The sequence below is a fragment of the Siniperca chuatsi genome, linkage group LG13, assembly GCF_020085105.1.
Source record: "Siniperca chuatsi isolate FFG_IHB_CAS linkage group LG13, ASM2008510v1, whole genome shotgun sequence".
Taxonomy (NCBI): Eukaryota; Metazoa; Chordata; class Actinopteri; order Centrarchiformes; family Sinipercidae; genus Siniperca; species Siniperca chuatsi.
This window is the reverse complement of record NC_058054.1, coordinates 21,799,844-21,820,002: the sequence shown is the minus strand read 5'-3', so window position 1 is coordinate 21,820,002 and position 20,159 is coordinate 21,799,844. Positions and strand designations below refer to the sequence as shown.

The window sequence follows — 20,159 nt, the reverse complement described above, 5'->3', positions numbered from 1 at the left end:
TGGTCAAAATAAATCCTTAATTCACGGAGTTACATGTGTCCCGGTCTGGCCGTGTTCACTGGGAGGCTGCTGATCCCAGTGCCGTTGCCCAGTCCGCCCAGCCCGCACAGCCCAGGAGTATGAGTTCGACAGGTCGAGAGTAGTCTCAATTCTTACACATTGCACCTTTAAGTATTTATTTTTATTTTTCATCATCAAAGAGACCATTAGTGTTTTGTATTCAAAGCTGCATTTTGAAAAAAGGTCAAACCAAGTTAAATAAATCTTCAGTTTCAAGAAGCGAGCTTACTGTATAGCTGTGGAAATGTAAGAGGCTTTCTCAGTAGCTGTACATTCAACTCTATATTCAAAAACACTTTTTTCTTCTGGGGGCTGCGGGGAACATATACACAGAGCATGAATTCACATTGTGACTTAACATACAGTACCGTATCCATTACAGCCTATTGCCATCTGGAGTGATCCTATACTCCTCCATGATTGTAACACTAAAGGGATTATTTCCAAATGGGCCCACTCATGCAAAACATGTATGCCACTGCTTTGGTATGAAAGCATCCAACAAAAGGTGTATGCCATGATTCAGGTTCATTGCTTATTTTTGCATAAATCGACCTGCTAAGTTCCTCTTGTACTGTAGCCTACATTTAGATTTTGTTATGTGCAGACTGTGACAAGATGGGGACTGAAGCCAAGACTGAAGTCAAGGCTATCAAATGCAGCATGATCTGAAGCCACAGCAACGCACTATCAGAGTGGTAGACACACACTGAACACACAGTCCGGATGACAGCTGATCAGCACTATTAACTGTAAGAATTTTATTGCTGGACCTTTGTTAATACAAAAACCCCATCAATAATTCAACACCACACATAGTAGTTTAAAGGCTCTATGATAGTCAGTTGTTCTCAATATGGTGCACTGACCGCAAACACTTTTTTATTAAAAAGGGAATTTTGCAATATCTTTCCATTCCTTCATAAAACATTCAGCAGAAAGATCCTGCAGGCAAATCTCTCAACTGCAGGGCTTTCTTAGTCTCAGTGAATAACCCAAAGTTTACAGACTTCACTAAGCATTGACAATGACAGTAATCTTTTCAGTTATCATAAAATTATTTTAAACCAAATTACAGTATTTATTTATTGTATCATTACCCTGAAAAGGCTAGAAGTTATTGATCTGAATTTAAATGTAACACTGCTATTCTGCGTCACTGTACACCGTTGCTTGCTCACCGTTGTAGAGTTTGAGTGGGATATACAGTATGATGGCATGCATCATTTTTGGGGACGTCCACCAATTTAACACATCAAAAGGAGTTTGTTAGTCATTGGCAGCACCACTCAGCCTAAAAAAAAACTGGTAAAATGTCCTTTGTGTCTCATATTTTCCACAGGAGTCCAGCGTCTCATATTTTGCCTGGAGTCCCCGTCAGATCAAACTGCCTCCATTCGAAGCACAAGGCCCATCCTTCACAGTCACCGCTTCCTTATTTATGCGATGATGTTCTTGCTTTTGACTTTCTATATAATTCCAAGGTTGTGATCTTGTTAAGCCACAAGATGCCACATAGCCTTCTCAGGCATCCATTGTGGAATGCCTCAATCCTTTTCTTATCAGCTTTCATTTCCCACCAGCATTCAGAACCATACAGTACCGTTGTTTTCATGCTGTATTGCTTGGACGTCCAGATGTTTCAGAGTTCTTGCGAATCTTGCCTTTGTGTCCTTTTGTGTCCTCGCTGAAAACCCTTCTTAAATAAGTGAAGTTCTCACCATTTAATAAAACTGGTCCCCCAACTTTCAAGTTACTTCTATATTAATACTAAATTTACTTTATTGCCTGCTTTCTGGAAAATTCTTTACACCGTAGACTTACTTAAGTACTTAAGTATCAATAAAAACATAATATACATTTTTACAATATTGTAGGTAGCCAATGCATATGCTCTGCAGTATTTTCTGGCAAGTGTTTAATTAGGCTGATGATGCATGCATTGTAGCATGAAGTGAGGAAGGAGAGCCAAAGGACAAGGATGCATATAGGATGGAGAGGAGGTCGAGACAGGGAGGGAGGGATGAGGAGTGACAGCAGAGAGGGACAGTCGTCAGGGAGGATTCATCCTCCACAGAGAAACACCATTCACTCTCTAATCTGTTGCCTGCAGCTCAGCGGCTGCCACGGCAAAATGTAAGAGCCTGTCAAGTCGGCAGCAGCAGTTGGATCTTAATTGAGTGAGGCCTCCCAGTCGAGTCCACGCAGGGAGCTGGGGACCACCCACCCAGATGTCTGTGTGGGAAAACTGAGGGTTCATCATGAGTCTTAAAATGCCGTTTGAGACTTGCATTTCACGCCTGACATTTCCGAAGTCTGCACAGCCAAACTGTGGTAACATTTGGTAACATTTTCCCCCTTTAACTAACTTAAATATACATCACAGCCCTGAATTTCGGAATTTACAATCCCATCACCTCTGCTCCCTGAGCTAATGTCCTTTAAGGATGCAGGGGAAACCAACAGCAGCACTCGGCTCTCATCTCCTGGTGACTCTATCTCTAGTCACAGCACTGTAACCACAACAAGCCACCAATCAATAACTGGCTATATATCTCAGTTTTTGCCTCTTACATTGATGGAGAAATTCCAGACAGGCTTAAGTCCATGGTCTCTTCTCCTCAGACATCCACTGTTTCAGTGGTCGGTAGTCTTGTGAAACAGCAGCAGACAGATTCTCTACCCAGGGGACAGAGTGATTGTAATGCTTTTAGGGTTTAATGCGTTCAGTGTATTTATAGAGCTCTCTCTCTCTCTCTCTCTCTCTCCCTCTTTTTCTCTCTTGCCAACTCCTATCTCGGTGTCATGTTCGCAGCTTTTTTTTTTTATCAAACTGTACGGTGAGAAAACAGAAACAGGTACCACCGGCTGCAGTCCATACATCAGGGGCCTCGATGTGAAACTTACAGATAATTCATTTCAGGCTACTTCAGTCTGTGGAGGAATTGTTTTCACTCGCATGAGAAGTATGTTTCGCACTTTGCGTGATAGTATCAAGTGATATTGTGTTGTGTAGCGTTCTGATGTGGGCTCTGCTAAAACCTGTGATTTTGCACCTTTGTACTCGTTAGACAAATAGCTGGTTTCTACAGGGCTGTTATGGTATGATTGTTGTTTTAATATCTCAGTATTTGTAAGTTTGATCATTAATTCTCAAACTTTTTCAAGGGGAAAGTCATCCTAAAAGACTATATTTAAAACAGCTACAGTAGGTCTAATTTGTAGTAAGTATTATTCCTGTAATAAATTGAGATATTTCTGGCTTAGCCACAATGGACTTTAATTGCAGAACAATTGAAAATTGAAACATATACAGTATAATTTGGGCATTAGTCTGTGCCTTGGAAAGAGCAAGACAGACGTCCACTCTAGAAAAGCCATAGCTGACAGTAGCCTCATAAGACCATAATGCAATGCAGCAGCTAGACATGTTGTGAGTGAGGGGTGCAACTCAGATCAGACTTATCTTAAGGTTCTCAAGTTAGATGGCTGCTGAGCTGATTGAAAGCTGCAAGCACAGTTGGCATGTTTTTGTGCTGGCACAAAGCCAGCGTTGTGCAAATGCCGTAATGCAATTTTCCCCTATGTTTCCACAATTTTGAATCACTTCCCACGTCCCCGATTTGTTCAGGGATTAAAAATATATATTTTGTTTGTATAGTGGTCATAGACTCCCCGGTTGCAGAAAAAAAAAAAACAATCAATCAGAGCTTGGTAAGCAGCATTAAGAATGTGGATGTCATCTTCGTACATAATTAGCTAGCTATCTAGCTACTGACAATAAAAATGCTGAGAACTTCCAGAACAACTCTTAAATCAGCATATTTCTTTGATCGTTGTGCAAAACGTTAAGTTAATCGCGCTTAGGAACCTCTACTACACTGCCACATGCTAACGATTAATAAGGGTAAGAGAAAAACAAAACAGAATAATCTCTTCTCCCAAACAGAAATTGGCTTACCTGAACACAATGTCGGAGTAAATGAATGAAAGGAAACAAAATGACAATTCTGTCTGGGTTTTTGGCGATCTACACTTTTTTAAACACTAAGGTAAATATCATAAGACCACTGCTGTAAAGGATAAATCATCACAAAATGTTTACATTTATAACCACATTTTTAAAGCATGCTGGCATATCTTTTCCCTCAAAAATTGCATTTTAATGATCAAATGTCATTGATAAACTATACAATGTCTGAGAATGCAAGGATCGGGTCTTGGCTCTATAATAAACCATCCTCTCCCCAGGATGCTTAAAAGATAAGTCTTTTGCACTTTCCGTGATTGACAATGCAACCTTTAACCCTGTCAGTCAAGTGTTATAAAAAAGTGGAATTAAAAGCCCCCACTGCATACAAAATAAGGTGCAATTATAAAATACTTTCTCACTTTCAGCCTGCGGTCTGATGAAGGTGATCCATCAAACTGAGACACGTCAAATGACCGTTTCATACCCCTTTCATAGTGGCTGAGGAAAAACAAGGCTGGCCTTGGCACCGTTAAGCTCCCTGCCTTTAGATGTGTGTGTGTGTGTGTTGCTGCATGAGTGTGTATAATTTTGCTGGAAAAAGCAGTGCTGGTGATAGACGACATATGGAGCGATGTGGTAGTGAGGCAGTTCAGGGGTATTGGGCGACATTAATCAAGTTTTTCAGTATTATACTCACGGGATCTGTACTTGAGCTAATTCTGAGAGATGTATAGGGTCAAGTAATGTAGGTAGGCTGGAAACCACAATGTTACTCCTCTTATACAAGGTTGAAATTAGTGGGGATATTCAAGGCATGTGCACTTATTTATTTTACACTCCTATTTGCCGCACTTGGGAACCAAAAACTGCTTCTGCAGTGATAGCACAGACGGGTTTAATAAATGCAACAATTCGGATGCACAGAGCCCAATGAAGGTCTTAATAAGCATCATATTTCATCCTCACCCACCTCGGTGTCCCTGGGTATGTCTTATCTTAATGAGTCTCCACTACCTTTGGAGTAAGCAAAAAAATAAGTTCATAACAAATGATGGTGGTGAATGTTTAGGTCTGTATTAGCGTGAGTGCATGTGGTTGGTTGTGTTATCTATCTATCTATCTATCTATCTATCTATCTATCTATCTATCTATCTATCTATCTATCTATCTATCTATCTATCTATCTATCTATCTATCTATCTATCTATCTATCTATCTATCTATCTATCTATCTATCTAGCCTTGTCTCATCTTTTGTGCTCGGCAGATGTTGAAAGTTTCAAAGTTGGACTCCAGCTGTGTTCGGGGCCCTCAGGGAGGCTGAGTCCTCAGCTCGCCACCAACTCCTGGCCAAGACCCAGATTGCTCTGGTTTGGAGGAATAAAAAATGATCAGGCTTTAGCTTAAAGCAGTGCCCCCTTCCTGTGTTTTGTAGACTTTAATTTCACAGGTATGCTTATCCCCTGAGAGAGAATACACACAAATAAACACAAACATGCACAGATTTGCTCCAGCAGTAGATGAGCTACAGCTTGTTTTTTTAATATTTGCTGGGTTCCCATTCATGTTTTTTGTATGCGAATTGCGATTTAACAAAGGAGAGAGCTCAGCACGGAAATAATTATTTAAAAAAAATACTGTTGTAAGATTTTGTGACTTAAAGCTGCGTGTTGGTTGCAGTAGCAGCATCACATATGTCCTGTAATTGTTTGGACATTTGAACTTAGAAACCCCAAAATGATGAAACATGACTCATCTGCCAGTGCCCACAGGACAGTAGCATTTATCAACCTGGTTATGAGAGACAAGACACCTGTATGTGTGCTCAGCTTTCTTTGGACCACACACTCAGTACTGTTTTAGTGGAATTTTGCTCTTTAATTTCTGTTCATGACTTCCTGTGGAGAGAGAAGTCACCATGAAATATGAGAATCTACTTTATTTACATAAATATAGTGAATCTGCTTTGCCTGTTTTAGGGAGAATGAGACGCTCTCATCTATTGCAGGCCTATTTTTAACCATGCTAGTGGCTTGGCTAAAATTGTCGGTCTGTTCGTCCACCATTTTGGTCCAGATTGACATATTGCAACAACTACTGGTTGAATTGCCATGAAAGTTTGTATAGACATTCGTGGTCCCAAGAGGATGTATTCTACTGACTTTGGTGATCCCCTGACTTTTCCTCTAGCGCCACCATAAGCAGCTGCACTTTGTGGTGTTTAGTGCTAATTAGCAAATGTTAGCATGCTAACACACTAAAGTAAGATAACGCGAATATGGTAAATATTACCTGCTAAACATCAGCATGTTAACATTGTCATTGTGAGCATATTAGCATGATGATTTTAGCATTTAGCTCAAAGCACCACTGTGCCTAAATACAGCCTCACAGAGATGCTAGTGTGGCTGTGGACTGTTAGTCTTGTTTCATTATGGCTCGTAAGATGGGTTTATTTTGCATTAAAATTTCCCCGGTGCAGATTAAAGTCACTGGGCAAATAAAACAATGCTGAATTACAGTAAACAGTGAAACTGTAACTGCTGCCCAGGAAGCCTACAATGCTGTATTGGTTCGTATTGGGTGCTTTTACAGTCATGGAAATTCAACAAATACTTTAAAACTTTGCTTTAAAATTCCATTGCATAGCTACACTTGCTTTGTGGTTGATTATGGTGTGCAGAATCCATTTCTTATAAATATACATACTGTACAATAGCTTCCCAATGGCTGTATGTGAATTTAAATCATCATCAGGGACACTGGATCTTTCTTATGAAGGCCGCTGATGACATTTATCCCTTTAAAGGCCATTATCCTTGTTACGTACCAATGACAAATAAAGAGGCAGAAAAGTTAAAGAAAGATTTTAACTATTGCTACAAAACGGCTGAAACATACAAATTATGTTTGTATTTTTTTCTCCTGTTTTTTGGCTGTTATAGCTTTAAGGCTCCGCATCTGACACAGTTCACATTTCGGAGCAGTACCTGCAAACTTCAGTCAGTCAATACCTCCTAAGAAAAATGTAAAAACCAAGAGGTGAAGTCTCCAAAGTGTAAAGCTCACATTCTTTCTTTCAAGAACTGGAAACATGCGTCATAACTCCCAGGCCTGCTTGTCTTCACTGGTGCAATGCTGGAGCAATGATTTACTGTATCTGTTTATTCTGTCAGTTCAGACATGTATACCCTCTACAGCCCATCTCTCCTGCTGCTGCCTCCCAGTTTAGAGATTAGGGGCTGTTTGTCAGCTGTGAAAAACAACTGATCTGAGCAGAAATCCAGCTGTAAGCTTCACCATGCAGAAATCTTCCACTTAAATAAAGGTATAAAAATAGATCTTCAATCAAAAATTTTATTATAAAAAATTATATGTAGTTAAAAGCAAGGCAAGGCAAGTTTATTTATATAGCACAATTCAATGTGCTTTACAAATGAGCAAAGAAAAGAACATAGAAAAATTTTAAAATAAAAAAATAAAACAGTTCAAAGAACACTAAAATTCTAAAGATTAAAAAGGAAGAGTGCATTCGATCAGTTAACAAAAAGCATCTGAGAACAGTTGGGTTATAAGTCTAGATTTGAAGCTGGCTACAGTTGGAGCAACTTTAATACAATCAGGAAGTTGGTTCCAGAGCTGAGCAGCATAGCAGCTAAAAGCTGCTTCACCATGTCTAGTTCTGACAGTAGGTATTACCAACAGATTTCTCTCCAGTGATCTGAGAGGTCTGTAATGCTGAAACATATCTGAGAGGTATTTTGGTCCTGCCTCATTTAGTGATTTATAAACAAGAAGCAGTGCTTTAAAGTCAATTCTGTGACTTACCGGAAGCCAGTGGAAGGACTTAAGTATCGGAGTAATGTGGTCAGTTCTTTTGGTTTTCGTAAGAGCAGCGGCATTTTGTGCAGGCTGAAGCTGTTTGATGGTCTATTCAGTAAGGCCTGTGAAAAGACCACTGCAATAGTCAACCCTGCTGGAAATAAAAGCATGAATGAGTTTTTCTAAATCATGTTTTGACATAAGGCCTCCAAGTTTGGCTATGTTTCTGAGATGGTAAAAAGCTGATTCAGTGTCCTTCGCTTTAAGTCCTTTTGTGTCAAGATGCATGGCCAGAGAGAAAAGACTGTCTTGCTTTGCATATTTCAATATTATTTGTGCGAAGCATCTCTTTATGGTTTTCACAGTAGAGTTTGTATTTGCTCCATTTTCTTTCAGTCGTTCTCTCTTTTCAGGAGTTTAACAGTTGGATTTTGTTTCCATGGTGCGTTCTATTTGTTGTTGACTGTCTTAAGCTTTACTGGAGAGTACCACTGAAATACCAAACTCAAATATGTTTTACATTGGATTTATGTTTTTTTTATATTCACAACTTGTGTCCCCTTTACATGTAAATTGAATTAACATTACAGCAAAGCACAGCTCTGCAGGCAATAAATTGCAAAATATCAGTTTTATATACCATGCTGCAGGCAGAAGTGGAGATTTGATGAGTCTGAGAGCTAGATGAGACGATCAGTAACACTCTCATGTCTGGATGCTAATGCCGCATCCATGTCAAATTGTTTAGACGTAATTATGAGCAGTCAGGTTGGAAAAAACCTTCACATTAGCCCCTGAGTTGTACTTCCGAGTTGATATCAGAAATTTCTGATGGTATCTCACACTTGTTGAAAACAACTACTGCAGTGTCAACAAACCTTAGGGAAAGCTACCGTGGCTGGCAGTTACATCGAACTTATATAACTTACTCAATATTAACACTAATACAATCCATTCAGTACATTTAAAATGACCTATACATTTTGAATGTATCTGGTTTCACTTAATAATTAACTGCTCCAAATACGTAATACAGCAAAAGTAGCTCATTTAATCTAAATAAATGGTGTGACTACAAGGCTAACAGTGGGGGTAACCATCTTGGCATAATGTCACAAGTCGGGAGCTTCTGCTGTTCTTCCCATTCTGCCAACATTGCGTGAATGCAATATTAGTATAGCTGGAGGCCGGAGGAGATTAGCTTAGCTTAGCACGACTGGAAGCTAGGGGAAACAGCTAGTGTGAAAGTTCCAAAATACACCTCTAAAGCGACAATGTATTTCTTTTGTTTCATCTGTATGCAATCAAAATGTAAAAATGACAAGTTGTGGTAACCAACAAGATACAACATGCTAATTACTGCGATTTAGAGGTGGTGAGAGGCCTAACACGCTAGCTGTTTCTCCTACTTCCAGTAAATGAATAATTCCTAATTCCCAAAATGTCAAACTATTCCTTCAACATGGGCTCTGCTTTGAATATCAGAAAAATAAAAATACTCTAACAGCTACTTTCACTGATTCATGAAGTAGAAATATAGTACCGCTGCTCTCCACAGCAGCCGTCCCAGAGGAGATATACTGGTTTTACTGTAGGCATGCAATGTAATGCACTATTTATGAACGTTCATGTCAAATTTATTGCAGATTTATTTTAGTATAACAATATGTGCATTCACGTGAGTGTGCAGTATCCACACTGGTGCCTATGTGTGCCTGTCGCTGAGTGAGTTTGTGCTCCAGATGGTCTGTAAGCCCATGTAGCTCCCACTTTTATCAATGCAAACTGGAATTATGCAGACACGCTTAAATTCTGCAAACAACCCTTAATTCTTAATTTAGATATTAATTAGTTTCCCTGTTACTTGGCAAAGCCCTGTGATTTCCCCTGACAGGCATGTTTATAACTGGGGCGTGTGCTGCTTCACGCTGCAGAAGCGCATGTAGACGATGTAGGAGACGCAATAACATGACTGAAACAAGTGCATTAACTGAGACCACAGCAGTGGGCCTGAGAAGGAGTGTAATCATCCGCAGGCAGTGAAAACACATAGGAACCGTACTATATTCAGTTTGTGATGTCTGTTTTAACTACTGAGATCCTGGATACTATTCAAATAATTTGATTTCAGTGATAGATGAAGAATCTGTAAAACACTGTAGTCTATGTTTAGTCTTTTGCATTATAAATGTTATAGTATTCTCCATTGGTAAACTGTACTAACCCCACTGTTAGCAGCCATGAATCATCCATATCTAGACAATATTTTCCTACAAATGCAAACATTTGGAAGCTCCAACACTGGATAGCTCATATTTACTCAAGAGGCATGTTGAAGCATATTGTGGAGCCAGAAATGCTCAAAATATAAATGAATTTGTGAAGAGAACAATCAACACAATCACTGTTTATGTATTTGCAGCGACTAAAACTTCAACTTCATGTCTACTTGACAGCCTTTCAGGTTCTTTTTCATTTCTGGGTGATATAATTGGCTTTCTTTGTTACTGTAGGGCTCATTTTCAGTTAATCTGCAGATTATTTTCTCGAATTTGACCTGTAAATTTTCAGAAAATAATGAACCATTTCCAAGAGCCTAAGGTGACTTCTTGAGATATTCCATTTACCATAATAAACAACCAAATATAAAAACATAATGCAATAATATTGCAATATACAATACTATAGACAATGTAGAAGAAAAGCTAATTATCTGATTATATTTCTATATTTTGTTGCTGTGTCCAGAAAGAATTCATCATTTTACTCCCACTTGTTTTCGATTTAAGAAGCAAAACAGAGTTGGCTGAGTCACCATCTTGGTTCGATCATCCCCCTCCATCCTGTTGTTCGATATTTACACAATTTCTTATTTTTATTGCTGTTTGGATTTCTATTGTGTTTATTTATTTATTTATTTGCTCTACTCTTTGACTTGCTGCTATCCTGTAACTTGCTGCTGTAACACCCGACGGGGGATAAATAAAGTTTTATCTTATCTTATTCACGTCATTTCCTCTTCAACTTCTCACTTTTATCTCTGCATTTATTTCTCCCAGTGCACTCCCATCGTTGGCCATGGATTTGTGTTGGACAAGTACAAGTGCCAGTGCAGGAGAGGATTCTACCATCCAAGCAGAGTGGCGCTCAATGGCTTTAAAAGTAGGTTACAAATCCCTCTGTGATATAAAAATACATATTGCAGCGAGCTGTCAGATCAAAACTTTGAATCTTTCAAAAGCAAGCTTTTGGGATTTATGAAAAAATAAAAAAACAACCTCTTTTTTCAGGTGACAGCCACACATTTTGTCTGAAATTCTTCTTTGAATGGGTATCCTGGGGCTTGTGAGGTTATGAACCCTCAATCAAAAGGATTTTGACTGTTCTTATGGTGGAAATGTCTACTATGGTTCTGTTCTGAGCTCTAGTGGGAGCCACAGGTGGCATGTGAATCAGAGACCTGTTGGATTATAAAGTGGCTGCGTAGACAGAGAACACATCTTGGTGGAATAAACTTGAATAAAGGTTTAGTCACACTTTAATTGACTGTTCACTAAACCCTACAACCCTTAGTTACTGTTGCTATGGCTGTCAAGTTTCCCGTTCATGCACGGCACACAATGGCAGATTTACCATTTGAAATTCGTAGTCATTTTTGAAACAATGCCTCTTTGATTTCACCCAGAAGTAAACAAAAGCAGACTCCATTTCTAGCCATGGATTTTGTCAGCTAAAATGACAAATGTCGCTAGCAGATTTTGCCAGCTGTAGCTAGCTAGAATAAGCTAATGCTAACGCTTAAACTCCAGCTGACTTTTTAATGTTTCTGGCTGAACCCTGTAGAAGACATGGAAATGCAGCATTGTTCATTTATGTTCATGTGTTGCAGGGCAAAGCTGTTTAGCCTGTGTATTTATTTATTTATACAGTACACTTCACTTTTACAAGAGAAAAGGATTCGATGATGAGAAACCACCAATGACACTATATGCAAGTTTGGCTGGAGTTGCTTGAGTGTAATGTGAACCTCAAACCAAATAAAGAGCAGGACAGGGCTGCTAATGTTACTCTAATCTCTGATATACAAGCTTTTTGGATCCCACAGGGTGGATGCTCCAGTCCTGAAGGTATTATTCCAATGTAATCTTTAGAAATCACACTCGGTTACTACCGTATGTACTAAGCTACTTAGTCGGCCATGCTAATGTTAGCATCTTTTGTTAGAGCAGATAAACACACTGTTTAATCAATTCCTTATACTTAAAAACACCCTCTAAGCTCTTGAGATACTAATTATCACTCTTACTTCTGCATGTGGAGAAATTCAAAGCTTACGGTTGCTAACCTATGATTGGACAATTGCTGTTCGGGGGAGGGGTTTAGTGAATGGTCAGTTGATATTGTCTGTCCTACAGATCTGGCTATCACACTCATATTTCCATTATTCCGTATTTTTTATTCAGGTGTGACAGACACAATGAATATGGGCTGAAAAATGTGAACATATACACACAACTTGGCTTTGGACCTTTTCTCCTCTGATGTTTCTCCTTTCACCCTTGCGATTTTCAAGTATGTCCTTAACTTTACCTCCCTGCTCGTGCTTTGGATTTGAATGCTTGCATTCTGACACCTTGGCTGAAAACGCTGCAGTGTCCTCGGGCAGAAAGCTTGGCCCTGATGAGTGAGATAATCAGGCAACTGCGGTGGTTTTCATCCCTGACTCCAACAATACAGCACCCCAAGGGGGATGATATGCAAAGCTGGAGCTTTATTGTAATGCAGCGTGATGAGGCCTGTAGTCAAACGGCTCAGACTGTGAAGAGCCTCATCTTCCAAACCCCGTACAGACCTCGTCATTAAAAATCACTGCAGCTCAGAGTGGGTCACAGTAGCTGGCGACCCTGATTTCCCTCCCTGGAACCTGTCTGTTATTCCTTGTACATCCCCGAAAACAGAACAGACTGGAAACACATTTTGTATTGTTCCCTAGCAACAGGGCAAAAGGACAGTTATCAAAGGGGAGAAAGGATGGAGGGAGAAAAACACAGCCTGCAATAACAAATGAAATATTTGGAAATGTGCAGTAGAACCTCATGAAACATGACATTTGATTTGAATGTCACAATCTACTTTTTGCTGGTGATCTTAGATATTGTGTCTTTATAGCTGTGACTATCCATTAACAAGATATATGTATAGACAGATAGATACTGTAGCTAGACAGATAGATATATCTGTATCTACACATAGAGGTTTGTGAGCTTAAAAGACAATGTAGATAAACCCAAATGTATTTGGTAGGATAATGTGCTACTTACTGTCACTGGAAGGTTAAGTCGTGGTAAGGTAATCATGAAATAATGATGATACATAACAACTCCGTATAATGCAACACTTGAATTGAGAGAGCACAAACATAGCTAACTAATATGTACATAACAAGGAGGTAATGGTTGGATTTGTTCCATTTAGCAGCTGAAAATTGTGTTGAGTCAGTGTGTGAATTTACAGATATCTTCTAATATTTAGATATTGGTTCCTTAACAGTATCTAGTCTGTTCTCTATTGACTTATCTACTATCTAGTCCAATATTTTTTTTTTTCAGGAACTACTTGTTATCTGTTCATTATTTGGCAGTAAGTTCACAATTTGCACTTCTTGGAAAACTGTTCAGGACTGCAATGTGTTGACCATTTATGCCAGCTAAAGGCTTAGTTCAGAACTAGAGGTCTTTATAAGTGACTTGTATTAATAATAGTTCTTAATCACAAATGTGTTTTATAGATGAGTTTCCCGTTTACAAACAATCCAGGATGCACGTGCAGCCGGAGGGTTGAAAAGATGATTCCAGTGTCATGATAGTTTAAGTAATTATGGACATTTTTAGTATTTATAAATGAAGCAACTTGATAGAAACCAGTCAAAGTACTGTTTATAGGTCAATTTCTATGCAGCATTTAAAAAAAGTACTAGCATCAACTGTATGATATTCCTACTGTTTACAGCAGGCAAACAGTAGGAAGCGACTACTATCATTCTGGATATTATATTAATAATGTCAACATGAAAATCTTTCCTCAAGATATACCAAACATTCGATGCAAAAACTCATATTTGATGACTGTTTTGTAAACAAGCAAAACTTTACTCACAAACTGTGTCAATACAGAATTTAATAAGTAGTATTTCCTCCTCAGACCGGTTTGAGTTTTTTCTCTCTAAAAAACTAGGAGCATAATAACGGGATGCATTTTCCATCCAAAGCCATCTGTCTGCTCCTCTGTCAGCTGTCACCAAGTGCCACACTGAAACTCTAAACGCACGTCAAACTAATCACCAAGGCACTGATCATAGAGTCTGAAAAATGTTTGCAATATTCATTAAACAGCCATAACACACAGTGACAGTGCGAGTCGTCTTACCTTAAAACAAGTGTTTCTTCCTCACCAGGTTCTGTGCAAAACTATCCACCACCTTCCAGTACTTTCCACCTTATTAAAATCCAGAGCTCTGACCAGATCGCTTTCTCCCCGTTTTTTTTCTACCCGTTACTTTTGCGATTCATGCATTTTAAGTTACAAAAACAACTTTTCATGTTGATCTTCCAACCTCCCAATTGTTCTCAGTCATTTTTGTTTGGTTTCTACCTCCTTGTGTGACTTTTGGCAACAAATCCTTGAGCTAAATTAAGGGCACAAACCTACAGAGTATAAACAAAGACACAACAAGCAACACAAGTTTACAACTCCTCTCAATGCAAATGTCTACTGTATGAGTGTGTTTAGGCAAAGCGAGCTCTGCAGCAGCTTCAAGCAGGGCAGGTACAATTGAGGAGATTGTGTAACTACAGCACAAAATGCATCAGAACAAAACCACAGCAGTTTTAAAGACTAGCAACTTTATTGCAATTTTACAGTAAACTCTTTATTTTCATCTGGACCTCGTAACATTGCATGCATAATCTACTTTTTCTTTTAAATTATGCAATATGGCCAAATGCATTTCTCACTTGTATTATTCCACTAACCTCCCCCGTACTATCTCCACCATTCATTTCCATCCAGACTTGTAACAGTTACACAGCTTTTACTCAGTTTAGACTTTTTTTTTTACTTCTTTTTGGGGTTCCAATACATATCATTTTTGATTATTTCATTAATTCAGGTACATGGTTAAAATATTGTGTTAAATTAACAATTTACTGCAGAAAATGAAGAAGACTAGACAATTTCTAACAGCTTCCGGTATAAACCACGCCCATATATGTTTGAATACAAATACAGATATTTTTGTGACATAGATAGATACAGATACAGATAGTAGCTTTGCGTCACACCCCTAACATCCTGGCACCAATGAAACTCACATTGCGAATATCAGTGAATGCATGAATACCAGAGAAGATAAACAGCTTCTCTGGTATTTACAGCAAAACGGCAAAAGACAGTGAGAGGGGGGATCCCGAGTCATTTTGTTATCGCGGTCAAACACAGGGAGACTAACTGGAAAGTGGAAAGTGACTGCATGATTGCATGATAAATTCATCAAATTCCCACTTAACTCATTTAACCGTTATCCCAGTACTTTCAGCACATTCTCTTGAAATCATGCTCTACTGAAGCACTGTACAAGTTTAGCACTGCGTTTGCATATTGGATGAGCTCTGGGACTTACAGAGGAATTACATGCTTATGAAGCATCATTTTCAAGAAGAGCTGCACATTGTGTGTGTGTGTGTGGTGTGTGTGTGGTGAAAATGGAGGATTCAAACTAAAGACTGACTCCAAATCCTGCCACAGCAGACACGTCGCAGAATGAAGATATTCTATTTTTGGCATCGTCTGTCGTTTCTTTACATGTAATTGACTAAATTAAGGTGTCAAAGGCGCTTAACAGAACACTTCCAGTCATGCTAATGTGAACACTCTCAACTGAGAAAAAGTCATCCATGGACAGATTTGATAAACCACATCCAAGTGTGCCACTTGCTGGTATAACAACAATTATGCAGACCGTGGTGATGAAGGGAGCGGTGTCACAATATTTTATCCTCCTCTCCTTCATTATTCCCTCATCTGCCTAATTAAAGGCTGTATTCTTGTAATTATCACCCCCAAGGCTTTGTGATTTATTGGACTGATGATTTCTACTCTTCTACTTCAAATTGATTAACTGAGCATTTAATAAGAAGTCAGTGTGTGACAGCTGAACGCAAATTAATTACGATGATAATCCTTGAAAACACTCCAGTAAACCAGAACTGTGTTCTGTGTTTCTTTCATCTGTTAGAAGAGTACAAATACTTTAGCTCTGCAGGAGCACGCAGCATGTGAGTATAGCCAACATTTAGATATCTGATTGTTAACTGATGTTCTCTCACATCCTCAGGTAAGGAGCAGGTCTCTAACAGAGAGGAGACCTCTGACGTGTCCAATAAGTGCCTGCCATGCCGCGAGGGCTGCCCCTACTGCCGGGACGACACACCCTGCCTGGTACAGGAGGATGGTGTTCTGCGGCTCGCTGTGGCCTCCTTCCAGGGTCTGTGCATGGTGCTGGACCTGGCCAGCATGGTGGTGGTCTACCACTTCAGGAGGAACAAGGTGAGGGGGGGGGGACACAGAGATCACTGTGGAATGAGTGTTGGATGCAAAGCTAATGCTGTTGATTTAAAGGGGAACTACAGCAATTTTACACATCAGGACCTTAAGGGTTACTAATCATGAGGAGTGCTACTGAACCTGTAAAAATAGTTACATAATGTCCTCTGTGGCTCTGGAGGGAGTAAGTAATAAGTTGCATTATGGGAATTGTAGTATGTAATGTTTTTGAAGCTTGACCCAGACTAAGGACGAAAAGTCAGAAAATCTCATCCTCTGCTGCTTGGATTTTGGGCTTTTTAAAAAAATGATCTATCATTCATGAGTCCCCAAACTTTATGTAAATAAAGTAACACTTTAACTGGAAGAAGGTGAAGGGTCATAGGTGAAAGTTGAGATTCATGACAATGATAAGTGGCTCACCTACCCCGTACAGGGCTTGATAAGTGCCAAAAGCTGTTACAGACAATCTAACATATTATACCAGACTTTAAAAAAAACTAAATTGGCCAAGATTAAGCGGTTCTATTTCAACACAGGTTTTGCCCTCTAACTAAAAGGATGGATTTCAGTAATTTAGAGGAGCAAGTCTGATAAATAAATGTTACTTTGCTGGATATCTGTGTTTTCAAATGTATATAATTTCATACCACATGCATTTAAGCCAAAAAAGACAATCCATCTTATCCTATATTGCTTTTTTCTTAATGCACACTGACATAATTAACATCCACCAAAAATGTACCTGAGCCCTCATTTTGAATCCACACAGATTTACAAGTTGTTGCATAATCTCCACTCTGCTAATAGAATAAAGTGAAATAAATATGAGATCCTCCTCATGCTGTAGGATAATTACAACCAGTCCTCAGGCAAAGTTGAGTTGAATCTTTCCCGGTGTGCTATTTTTAGACATTTGTGTTGTAGCTTCAACATCTCCTACATTTCTTCAGTTCACAAGAAATGTCCCTGGAGCACTTTGAATTTGCATAAAAAACATAAAAAATCTTCTAGGAGGTAATGTGGGTAATTAAATTCAACCCAGTAAAGTGCTGTTGTCACTCATATTCTTGTTTCAAGAGAAGGCAAAACATAAAAAAATATATATATATTTAACTCCTCTTTGTGTTTGTTTGCTTTGAAAGAGGCAATGATTTATTATTTGCATTTGCCAGCAATGGCAAACAAGCTGGAGCTTCAACTCCTCACAGTACTCCATTTAAACAAACTGTGATGTCAGATTTACAGCAACTGGATTTGAAGAGTAAACCATGGCCCTCCTTCTGTATATGTGTCGCGTTATATTACAGCCGCATTCATTTGATGCATCATTTTGACATGTTCATCATGTTGTTGCATTTTGTTGCAAGACAAGGCGCCAATTCACAAAGCTGAGCTTTAACTGATAACTTAAGACAGACCATAATTTTTCAACCTCTACCATAAATAAATCACCTTCTCCCTGTCAGTGATTGATTGATTGATTGATGGTTTTTTCTGTTGTTTCTCTCTCCTCATTAACAGAGCATCCGCACATCTGGTCTCATTCTGCTGGAAGCCATCTTGTTTGGGGCTTTACTGCTCTACTTCCCAGTAAGTCTGCGTTCTGATCTTAAAAGGCACCCACAATTTAGTCAGCCAGTCTATTACTCCTTTAGTTTTTGCTTTGTTCACATTAAAGTTATAATCCTTAAGATTTCAGTCCTGATGTAGCGACACCAGTCCTTACTGGGGGTAACAGTGAGTGTGGTTTAATACTACAGGTCCAAGCAAACACTCATTGAGCAGCGACTTTGTTAGAAATACAACAGATGCCATGACAACTGCAATCTTATTGAATGGGTTTCATTGGAGTTGGTTACCAAGAAGCTGGTTACCTTGCTGGTCGCTTGCAACTCTTTAAATAACAGCTCACTGTGGTTGGTTCAGATCTGCTGTCAAAAATGACAAAAAAGTCTGCTGTCTTATTTTGTAGTTGTGTAAACGACTAACGCTAACCACCGTGACAAATACATTACGTTTCCTGTGGCGGCTTCACAGTACAAGCCAACCTATGTTTCACCAGTTCAGTGGTTTAAATATGAGGCAGCCACAGCAGGACATGTTGGGTTTGCATTAACAGTAACTTAATACAGCTCTGATATGACATGTTGGAGAGATAAAAACTGTTAATGCTGAATTACATACATGCATTGTTTCCTGTCAATCCCTCCTGAGTGTAATTTGAGTCCAGTGTGGAAATGGCGGACTCTGCCACTTAACAATGAAAACTACTATATAAAGAGGTAATTACAGAATGTGAATACACTGAATGGCTATTGCAGGTAATGAGGTTTAACTTCATAAAAACCTTAAGGTTTTTCATTTTAAAATGAGGGAGGGGTCAAGGGATACATTTTGATTAGCTGCCCCTAGGTTCATAATAGAATACATTACTTTGTAAATAAGGCAGTAAACCCTGCTTTCTACTTCTTCAGTTGCAGTTAGATGCTGTTATAGTATTGTACCTCTGATCATTGTCTGGACAAAAACAGAGAGTTGGACATCACAGTTGGAGTGCATGTACAGTGCGAGTGTGTCTTATTGTACGTGTGTCTTTGCTAGCCTCTCTGTTGTCTGTATGTGTGAGCAGGTCCATGTGGGTGGGTGCCAGCGTGCACTGTATATGTGTGTATTTACACTTGTGCACACAGCCCACAGTGCACCTGGAGTGCCGCGTCAGAAGCCCATCTTTAGCAGGGAAACAGATGGAAGAAACCTGAGCTCCATGTAACAGGGAGATCTGATGTAACCAGGGAATTCGCTCCCTTCAAATACTTGCACAGATTGCCAACAGTGAGCCACTGTTCTCCTCAAACACAAAGTCTAATGGCTGGATGTTAGCCATTTTTAAGAAGAACAAAAACACCCCAAATCTGATGAGAAGAGAGAGCTTCAGAGCGCTCGGCTGACTCTTGGGATAAAGGTTTTGATCTTATTCTAAAGTTACTGGAGTGTTACCATAAGAAAGATATTTGCATTGGCATAGAAGGCCTGGTAGTTTTTTTGCAGCAGATAAAGGGCCACAGGTGTGTAGGTTTGTGACCACACTGCATATATTTTTGCTGTGATGATCAAAATGGATTTGATTTTGCATCCATCCATCCACCCTCTCTCCCATTCACCCCAAGGATAACTCAAGTACCAATAATAGCTCCCTAAAAATATCCTGCCACTCTCTTATGTTCATATACACTTGGATACACTCAAGGGTCTCTCCCTCCCTTTGCTCTGCTGTTTCTCCATCTTTTTTCTGCATTTCTTAGCACCTTGCCTGACTGTCTCTACCTTTTCCCTGTCCCCCCTTCCCTCATGTTTTCCTTCCGTTACCCTTCTGCATGTTTCTTCTCCGTCTCACCTTTGTGTCTGTCTCCTCTCCAGCATTCTCAACGTTTGTTGCTGCTGCTGTTTCTTTGTTGTTGCCACCACAAGCCTCCTCAGCTAAGCTTGCCGCAGCTGCTCTGCTCTGGTGCTCAATGCATTTTTAAACAGTCCATCAAGTTCTAGCACAACTTGTTTTAAAAATACATCTGCTGATTAATTGATGGAGGAGGCATGGGAGATTGGATGCAAACCAGAAGGGCCACCTTCTCTTCTGGGTGATATAAAAATGTGGCTTTTTATTGTGCAGTCTCCTGTGACTTTGTAGTCCACATGGGTAGCA

General features: G+C 39.4%; 1 protein-coding gene across 1 annotated transcript in view; it reads left to right on the top strand.

Moving 5' to 3' along the window:
* Positions 1-20,159, top strand: part of LOC122886477 (probable G-protein coupled receptor 158) — a 61,573-nt gene that overhangs the window by 14,895 nt on the left and 26,519 nt on the right. Inside the window, exons 3-5 of the mRNA XM_044218723.1 lie at positions 10,915-11,017; positions 16,248-16,459; positions 17,981-18,049. Coding sequence (XP_044074658.1) covers positions 10,915-11,017; positions 16,248-16,459; positions 17,981-18,049 — 384 coding nt within the window. The remainder of the gene's footprint in view (positions 1-10,914; positions 11,018-16,247; positions 16,460-17,980; positions 18,050-20,159) is intronic.